At 44.7% G+C, this 10,435-nt stretch overlaps 1 protein-coding gene across 1 annotated transcript; it reads right to left on the reverse strand.

The window, feature by feature from the left end:
- Nucleotides 1-1,262: 1,262 nt before the first annotated feature.
- LOC101682885 (zinc finger and SCAN domain-containing protein 4-like) lies at nt 1,263-5,350 on the reverse strand. Its single transcript, XM_013048028.2, is given in 4 exon segments — nt 1,263-2,118; nt 2,204-2,369; nt 3,185-3,555; nt 5,335-5,350. Coding segments are annotated over 4 exon segments (1,281 nt in total). The 3' UTR covers nt 1,263-1,390.
- Between the last annotated feature and the right edge of the window lie 5,085 nt (nt 5,351-10,435).

Genomic DNA, 10,435 nt, shown 5'->3' on the forward strand with positions numbered 1-10,435 from the left:
GTGCTTTTCAGTAGTGGTTGGGAAAGATCACCCCTGCACCCCTCCCTGTGGGGGCAGGCAGCAGGTTCCCAGCATAGTCCTCTCGGACTCATGCTAAGGGTCCTGGCTGCCCCCACCCTACCCCGCATCCCTCCTGGGGTGGCTTGTAGTCCCAGCCCTCTGAGGCTGAGCGGGACACCCTAGAAAGGGAGCCCACCGCTGGGAGAGATGGTCTAGTGGTCAGCGCCCGGGGAGGAACGACAATTAACTGTCTACAGATAAGAGCCATTATAAAAGGTTTTGCTAAAAGAGGGAAAAGAAAAGAAAAAGAACAAAGGCGAAAAGGCTGATTATCTTGCGGTTGGGGCCTTTCCAGGGGTGGCTACTGCCTGGAGAGGCCAGTGGCAACCCCCGCCCCTTTTCAGCTTATCAACCAAAGACAGGAGCAAAGCCTAGGGCGGGGGTGGGTGGGAAGAGCTCCCTCCAGGAGCATGGGGGAAAAAAGAACTTTACACCCTAGATACTTACCCAACGCAGGTGTGGCTGGCATAATGCTAGCTATAAATTACTTATTGATTTGAAAACACGCCCTTACATACAGGGGGAGAAAAATTAAAAGATGATTAAATAAACTGTGCATGTTTATATCCAAATGTGTATATTACCAAATTAAAACAAGTTTCCAGGGGTGCCTGGGTGGCTCGGTGGGTTAAAGCCTCTGCCTTCCGCTCAGGTCATGATCTCAGGGTCCTGGACTTGAGCCCTGCATCTGGCTTTCTGCTCAGTGGGAGCCTATTTCCCTCTGCCTGCCTCTCTGTCTACTTGTGATCTCTGTCAAATAAATAAATTTAAAAAAAATTTTTTTTAAGTGTGGACAAAGGACAGGGGAGCAGGAGGGAAAGCATCCCTTGACACTGGGAGCTGCTCTTGGTGTCCTATGGTTGAACATTGCTGGGTTTTAGGAATAAACACCAACATTACACATTCGTGCATTCATGCAGCAGACTCTTTGTTGGCTACCTGAAATCTGTAGGCCACCTTTCTAGTCACATGAGATACTCTAGTGAGCAAACTGAGAAATTTCTCCCTCACCTCACTTTTTTTTTTTTTAAGATTTTTTATTTATTTATTTGACAGAGAGAGATCACAAGTAGGCAGAGAGGCAGGCAGAGAGAGAGAGAGGAGGAAGCAGGCTCCCTGCTGAGCAGAGAGCCTGATGCGGAACTCGATCCCAGGACCCTGAGATCATGACCTGAGCTGAAGGCAGCGGCTTTACCCACTGAGCCACCCAGGCGCCCCCCTCACCTCACATTTTAGTGAAGACAGTACACGGACAATATAATCAGGAAATGACACGTTCTAAACAGGGAAGTGCCATGGAAATACACGTATCTGCATTCGTATTTCTACGTCATTCCACTGGGGCTGCACCTGAGGAAGCTCCTGGTGTGGAAGGAAGCCCTCTGGAGGCCCTCTTTTGGTGAGTCTTCAGGTGGCGGTGGTAGGTCGATGACTGGCGGTAGCTTCTGTGGCAGAGGGAGCACTCATAGGGCTTCTCTCCTGTGTGGATTCTCTCATGGGCCAGAAGGTTGGTTTTGTGGCTGAAGGATTTTTCACACATGCTGCACGTGAAAGGCTTCTCTCCTGCATGAATCTTCTGATGCACGTGTAGGTCTGACGCTTGGAAGAAGCCTTTGTCACACTCAGCACAAGTAAATGTCCTCTCGTTCTTATGTCTTCTCTGATGGGCTTGTAGCTGAGAGAGATATCTGAAGAACCTAGGACACTTTTCACATCTGTATGACTTTTGTGTTTCACGGCATCCTCCTTGCTGTTCCCTACATGGGGATTTCCCCTCAGTTCTCTGGTGTGTAGGAACAGGCTCAGGGATGACCTTGACCGGCTGAGAGAGAAACCCTGGTCTCCCCTCTGTAAGGACATCTTGATAGAAGGGTCCTTCCAGGGCCCCTTCCTGGGACCCGGATGTGCCTAGAGCTGCTCTTCTGGAGCTAAGCGGATTCTTCAAAGAAACACTGTCCTCTTCTTGGATAATGAGAAGGGAAGGTATTTGACTGCTTTGACTGGTAATACTGTCATTTATGGGATAAATGTTGTCGCCATTTTCTTTAGCTTTCTCTCCTGTGGGGGATAAAGTGACTCGGTGAAGTCGTGCCCAAGAAGGAGCCGCATGAATCCCTCTGGTACCTTGGCTTACCACACTCACCTTGTCATGTTTCCAGGGAAGTATCTTGGGGAGTCCAGGAAGGTGTCCTCATGGATGTCCCTGCTGGGGATCCTATTAACAGCTGTTTTGTTAGATGGACAATTACTTCTTTTAAAGCCATATTCTCAGTAAAGAGGGCTTCCTGTCCCTGCATGTGGACACGGACCTGTTATAAACAAACAGTGATAACTGTTACATACTCTTCACTAATATGTCTTTCCTAATGAAAAAAGATGAAGGGGAGACTGGATGGCTCTGGCATTAAGCATCTGCCTTTTGCTCAGGTCATGATCCCAGGGTCCGGGGATTGAGCCCACATCAGGATCCCTGCTCAGTGGAGAGTCTGCTTCGCCCTCTCCCTCTGCACCCCTCGCTCCTGCTCGGGCACACACCCTCTCTCAAATCCATTAAATCTTTAAAAATAAAGAAGGTGAATACTACAGTTTTCTGAGGGAAGATCCAGCTCTTGTTAAGGCATTTCATCTCATCCTTGAAGTTTTGCCCAACCAACAACTTTTCAGTGAGTTTTTCTACCATCTCTTCAATGAATCTCTCTCTTTTATTTTTAAAGATTTTATTTATTCATTTGACACAGAGAGAGAGATCACAAGTAGGCAGAGAGGCAGGCAGAGAGAGAGTGGGGCTTGATGTGGGGCTTGATCCCAGGACCCTGGGGATCATGACCTGAGCTGAAGACAGAGGCTTTAAACCACTGAGCCACCCAGGAATCCCTCTCCAACGAATCTCGATGAACTAAATTAATATGTTGGTTTGTATATTACATCCCACTGAAAGAATGGCTAGAACACTTTACTTTTGCTCACTTTGGTTGCTAAAGATTCCCCTTGGTGAGGAAGAGTGTGATCTGACAAATAATGGCATCTGCGATAACTTCTTTCTTTTCCAGCTGCCTCCTACTGACTACTTATTCCTTACTCCTTTCGGCCCTTCACTCCAGGGGAAAAAGAACCTTCTACTCACTAGGTTAGGTAGCTTCACAGAACTATCAGTCAGATCTTCCATGAATTTCTCCAGGTTTCTGCCACTGGATTCCCATTTCCTCTTCAATGTAGACCGATCACTCCAGTGCCTGTTGATCATGAACTGTTCCAGGACCACTTGAAAAATGATTTCATCCTTACTGTGTTTTTCTGGCTGCAGCCATGAGTAAAATGATTTATAGAGTCTTTGCAGTTCCTGCTTTGCATGGGAGCCATTACCATTTTGAAATAAGTTGTGCCGAGCATCCTGGAACTCAGAAATGTCCTCTGCATTTTGGAAAGCAGGTCCTTGGCGGGGTGTAAAGTGTTTTGATCCAGGGTCATCCATAGATGGTTCACACAGAAATGAATCTATTCTTAGGAATATTTATCAGAGATTCAACTTCCTGGATTCAGTTTGTGAAGTCCAGTGTTTCTGGAGATCTGTTTCAAAACAAAATCAGGACATCTATAAATAATACTGGATGTATTTTTTTAATCTTATTTTACTAGCTAAAATAATAGTCAAATATTGCATAGCACTGATAGTGGTGGATCCTTAAAAACTATAAGTTATGGGTGCCTGGGGGGCTCAGTGGTTTAAGCCTCTGCCTTCAGCTCAGGTCATGATCTCAGGGTCCTGGGATCAAGTCCCACCTAGGGCTCTTGCTCAGTGGGGAGTCTGCGTCTCCCACTCACTTTCCCTCTGTTCTTTACCCTCAATCTCTCTCAAATAAATAAATAAAATCTTTAAAAAACTACAATCTAAAAATAGAAGAAATGTGTATTTAATTATATCACTGAAATAATTTTAAAAAACAAAAAGAAAATATAAATTTCAGGCCCATATTACTCCACTAGTGAATTTTATGAGACATTTAAGAATGAAATAATGTGGGCGCTTGGGTGGCTCAGTGGGTTAAGCCTCTGCCTTGGGCTCTGGTCATAATCTCAGGATTCTGAGATCAAGCCCTGCATTTGGCTCTCTGCTCAGCAAGGAGCCTACCTCCCCCTCTCTCTACCTGCCTCTCTGCCTACTTGTGATCTCTGTCTGTCAAATAAATAAATAAAATCTTTTTTAAAAAAAGAAAGAAAGAATGTTAGTTAGTGTTACACAAGAGCATATAAAAAGACACTCCTCTTTTAGTTAATGAGGTTAATTAATCAACCTTACTGATGATAAACCTTTTTTTTTTTTTAACGATTCCCCCGAGAGAGCAGAGAGCCCAGTGCTGGGCTCGATCCCAGGACCCTGGATCCCAGAACCCTGATATCGTGACCTGAGCTTAAGGCAGAGGTTTAACACTGAGCCCAGGATCTGTATTTTTAAGAAATTTCCTACTGGGGTGCCTGGCTGTTTCAGTTGGTAGAGCATGCAACTCAATCTAAGGGTTGTGAGTTTGAGCCCCATGTTGGGTATAGAGATTACTGAAAAATAACATCATTTTAATAAATGTCATATTATAGGGGTGCCTGGGTGGCTCAGTGGATTAAAGTCTCTGCCTTCAGCTCAGGTCATGTTCCCAGAGTCCTGGGATTGAGCCCCACATCGGGCTCTCTGCTCAGCGAGGAACCTGCTTCCCTTCCTCTCTCTCTGCCTGCCTCTCTGCCTGCTTGTGATCTATGTCAAATAAATAAATAAAATTTAAAAAAAAAAACAAAAAAGAAATGTCATATTATAAAACAACAAGATGAGGAATCGGTGTATTACGTGGGCACAGAAAATGAACTGGGTTTTTTTTAGAAGATATTTCAGTGTCATCCTCATCTGGTAAGTCTGACAGGATTAGCCATCCCAATCCCATCTAGAAATGAAATAAAGATGAACCACACAGAAGAAAATGGAATACATTTTTCCCTCTCCCTAATCCAGATGACTTTGGTATACAATGCTAATCTCCTCAAGTCACCCCTACGTTACTTTCCTTTGCCATCAGGAAAAAGTGCTAAGTCCTTCCTGGTCTCTGGAGGCCTTGCCTGGGCCATCTCACTCTTCTACCCCCATCTTAGGTGTCTACATCCAGGTACACTCGTCTTTTTCTCCCCCCTGCAGCTCTCTTCATCTGTGTCTCCCCACAAGTTTTCTTCTTCAGGACCACCCCAGGCACACACAGACCACACAGTCACAAGTACTCAATCCCACAGGGATACCACTGTAGAGCATCATGATTAAGAACTTGGAATTCAAAATCCGACTGCTAGGTTTGATGTGGAACAAGCTGTTCGGCCCCAGCAAGTTACCAATAAGGTCTTCATCTGCCACAGAATTCCTTTTTTTTTTTTTTTAAGATTTTATTTATTTATTTGACAGAGATAGACACAGCAAGAGGGAACACAGCAGAGGGAGTGGGAGAGGGAGGGGCAGGGTTCCCCATGAAGTAGCAAGCCTGATGTGGAGCTCGATCCCAGGACCCTGGGATCATGACCTGATTAACGACTGAGCCACCCAAGCCCCCCGTCACAGAATTCTTAAAAACACCGAGCTTTTAGAGTTGTCACTGGATCTCAATGAGTTAACATATGTAAAGCACATGGACAGACCCTAGCACAAGGTAAGCCTTTGTAAGGGTGTGCTGAATGGCTGGTACTTACCCTTTGACTCTTGGCCCCTGTCCCCACCCCAATCCACTCTGGACCAACACTCTAACAAGATACCATAACAATGTCCTACTAGAAGGGCGCCTGGTGGCTCAGTCTTGATCCCAGGGTCCAGGGATCTAGTTCCTCACCCGCCTCCCTGCTTAGCAGGAAGTCTGCTTCTCCCTCTCCCTTTGCTCCTCCCCTCTGCTTGTGCTCCAGCTCTCTCTCAGGCAAGTAAATAAATACAATCTTTTTTAAAAAGTCTTACAAGAAACAAAATTAACAAGACAACACAGCTATACAAAAATGCTTCCAAATGGAGAACTCTTTCAATCTGGCCAGGATTTTACAAAGCCCACAACATCAATACCTATGGAGCCAGAGCATCAGTCAGAATAGACCATCCCCAGCAGAGCAGGGGCCGCTTTTAGGCAACAGGCTTGAGCAGTGGAATGCAGAAAGGACCACAGCAATCCCCATCAGGTGACCCACCTCAAATCATCCAGAAGCCCTAACTAATCAATGAGCTACTTACAAGCAGGAATAGCTACCAAAAAACCTGAAAAATTCCTTATGTCACCATACCTCCCCACCTTCCTTCTTTAAAAACGGCCCCCAGCCCATTGCCCATTCATTACAAGCAGTCTCTCTGCGGAGCTGCTGGCTGCCTTGCAGTGTATTTGGTAAACTTCTATCAATTTCGTTCTGCGTCAATGAATCCTTTCACCTGCTAGGACACCGCTTTCCACCCGATCTGGCTGCCCTACCTTTGGGGGCCCACATTCAACTGAGAGACACACCATACCTAATGCCTGAATAAGCCCCATATTTTTGCAACTAGATGTTTCCCCGCAATGATTATACCCACATAATCATGCACAAAACAGGAGCAACAAAACTGGAAATTTCCCTTTTGTTCTGGAAACTCACCTACTCAGAAGACTGACCTTCCAACTGGGTACTCCTGGGCCAAAATCTCCACAGGCTTTTCTGACTGCCTAAGGCTCCTCCCTTTTATAGGGTGTGGGGTCGATGATGCGTTTAACAGACGTGATTGGATAAAATATTCCTGTTAACTGAATCCCTGATGGCATGTCCATTTTGCTCCAGCTTCAGCTCTCCGACACATGAGATAACATCCCTGGTGGCGGGGAGCAATTGGCCACAATCAAACACACTAATATTTCTGCAGTGAGATGTGACAACACTCACACTGAGGGAGAACACAAGATTAGCATTAGTCTCCCATAAATTCTGGCCAAGTTTTGTCTTGAGTGAGTCTCACACAAACTTGCTAGTACTTTCTAATTTCCTGAGATTGTTGGATTGCAAGTGTGGTAGAGAACCAGGCTAATGTTCTCTCCTCCTATGTCAGTCCCAGGCTGGTGAATCAGAGCAATCCCCAGGACCCCAGTTCAGCAAAGAGCCCACGGGGATTAGAGCAAAGATCATTTCAATGGGAAGAGAGAAATCCATGTTTATCTTTCTGTTGAGAAAGTACATCAGACCTGAGACACTTAATATAAGGACAGTGTGAAGGTGAAGTTACAGTGGTGTGAGGCTCCTGGTTTGAAAATCTGGCTGGTGGGGAACTGTCCTGCACTGAGTAGGAAGAAAGGCAACAGGAAGAGATTCTATGAAACTCAGCACTTCTGCTGCCTCTCTCATGAGGAGTGAGACCATTCCATAGAAGATGAGAGATACATCGCCATTGGGCAAGCTCAACATTCTACCTACTTATCTTATTTTTCATTTATCACTCCCCTGCCTCCATCATGGAACTTAATCAAATGGAGGGCCGGGATTTTCATCTGTTAGGTTGCCCACAGCAGTCTACATGGAACCTGGCACTTGGAAGGTCTTCCTCAGTATGTGTCAAATTGAAATAGATTTTCCAGCAAGACAAGGTGAAAAGCCTCCCCAAAATGCTGTGGCAGCAGTGGAGGCGGGGGTAGGATCAGACTGGACTAGAGGGAATTATGGAGTAGCTATCTCAAGACAGTTTCAGGGAACTGAAAGATGGGCAGCAGACTATATCCCAAAATCACTACAGAGAAATTAAAAGTTAGAGGAAACTCAGATTCTAGAAACTACAAAGCCCAGGGGGAAACGCTGGGGGCAATCAAGGCCTATCTTAGATTTGGCTGGATCCAAATTAAAGACTTCAGGTAAGGGAAGAGTTGAGGAAATCACTCTAATTGCTCACTTAAATCACCTGGCAGGCACCAGCTACCTCTGGTAGTATGTATGCAAAAGGTAAAGAGAAAAGGATCCATATATCACTATATAAATCTATATAGTGATATATATGTGATACATATATATAGTGATATATATGTGATATATATATACACACACAACAGAAATATGTATCACCATATATCAGTAAGGAAAGCCAGCAAACCATGATAAAAGAGAGCAAGAGGAAAGAGGAACAGAGAAAAACAACAAAACAACCATAAAACAAGTAACAGAATGGGAATAAGTACATACCTAGCAATAATTAATGTAAATGGTCTAAATGTTCCAGTCAAAAGTAGGGTGACAGAATGGATTAAAAAGCAAGAGCCATGTCTATGCTCCCTATAAGAGCCTCTTCAGACCTAAAGAAGTCTGCAGACTGGGGCAAAGAGATGAAAAAGCATTTGCCGTGCAAATGGAAGTGAAAATGAAACAAGGCTAGCAACACTTAGACAAAATAGATTTTAGAATTATTCATGCAATCGTATTAACCATAACAAATAATAATATCATATACTTTCTTATAGATTGTCTTTGTGACTCAGGAAAAAAGATATTTCTTCCCCTTGAAATTACTGTCTGTATTATACTCTGCATCCCACCCTTTCCCACATTCTCCATTCATTTATTTGTCCTCCTCTTTGTCTATCAGACTTAAAGGCATTCCTTTGCACTGTGTCTCTCTTACCTCCCTGTCCTTGAAATATGAACGTGACATTTAGCCTTGTCTATTTCACATCTGATGGCAGAAGCAGCTGCAGCCATCAAGTAAGTAGACTGGCTTCACCATCACCTTGTGGCCTCTTCCCTCTAGTCATCCTTCAGGCTAACTGACCAGCCAGTAAGTGCCCAATCTCAGCTAAAATCCTGAGTCTACTCCAAATGCCCTCCTAACTCCTCAATCCAGTGTCTCCACATGAATGTCTCAAATGCACCTTGAGCTCATATTCCAACACCCTCAACTTCAGTTAATAGTCTTGCCATCCAAACAACTTTGAAACCCAGATTCAATATTTGGCCATAATTCCCTATGTTGGGGTCCATTATCAAAGGAATGAGACTGGGACAAAGTGAAAGCTATGCAAAGCCTTATTCTATGCCAAGCATTAGAAGTTAGACTGACTGGCCAGGGGAATGAGACTGAGACAAAGTGAAAGTTATGTAGAGCTTTATTCTATGCCAAGCATTAGAAGTCAGACTGACCAGCCAGGGCCACCTCTGAAGAGAGCGACCCCGCCCCCCGATCTCACAGGCTGGTTTTATAGGGCATACCCACAGACACACGGTACGTGGCTTCTACTGTTAAGGCATTTACTCCTGGAATCAATACCCGGAACCATACCAGGAACTACCAGGGCATTTATTCCCAGAATGAAGTCCGTGGATGTAAACAACAATATGGCTACTTAGGCAATAAGGAGTTGCCTGGCTAAGCAGGCCCTAATAGTTAAACAGGTTTTAACATTAAATTGGCCCTAACATTCCCCCCTTTTCTTTGGAGATTAGTCAGTTCTTTGACTCTTCAGCCAGTTCTTGAGGGTGAAAACAGGCTGACCTAAGGTGTTGTTAACCTTGAGTGTTGTTCCATCCACTGTTTTTCTGATTTTCTATTGGGTTGTTTTAGGCCGATGAGGTGTCCTCTGGCTGCTGCTGAGTAGGAACAGGGTTTAAAGTGACCAATTTATGAAACCCTTTTGAGTCTTAGTTTTAGTCCACAGTTAGTGGGGTCCACCAGCAGTGGCTCCCATTTCCAGAGGGTGTCCTTGTTTTCAGCTCGTTTGACATGACACTCGTGAATCCAAGCCCTGATGCCTTCTACTTTTACTGTCGTGGGGGTGGTCAGGATGACATTGAATGGTCCCTCGCTTTCAGCGAGGCTCCAAGTTTTTCATTCGGTAGCGATGTATCCAAACCAAGTCTCCGGGTTGGTAAGGAAGCAGTTTTATTTCCATCTCTGTCTCAGTGTAGGCAGCTCAGATCCCTGCGTGTGCTCTTTTTAAGACAGACTGTAGAGCCTACAGTGACTGGAGTACAGACTGATAAGTCATTTCCATTAGGGCAACCTATTGTAGCCATGGGCAGAGTGGAGGGGTTCTCCTGAACATTATTTTAAAAGGGGTAACCTTGTTTAAGTAGGGTGTATATCATGCCCTAGGGAGGAAATTCCACACCTCCATCACCAGTCTTCAGAATTAACTTTGTCAAGGTCTCTTGAAGAGTCCAGTTCATTTTTTATTTGTCCAGAGTTCTGGGGCCGGTAGGCACAGTGTAGTTTTCAATTAGTTCCTATGGCCTTAGCCAATGTCTGTGAGACTGAACTCACAAATGCAGGGCCATTGTTTGACCCAATTATGAGAGGCAACCCAAATCTAGGAATTATTTTTTTTTTCTAGTAGCTTTTTGGCTACTATTCCTGCCATCTCATGTTTGG

This window comes from Mustela putorius, unplaced genomic scaffold, assembly GCF_011764305.1.
Source record: "Mustela putorius furo isolate JIRA1106 unplaced genomic scaffold, ASM1176430v1.1 tig00000196_pilon_pilon_pilon, whole genome shotgun sequence".
NCBI classification, from domain to species: Eukaryota; Metazoa; Chordata; class Mammalia; order Carnivora; family Mustelidae; genus Mustela; species Mustela putorius.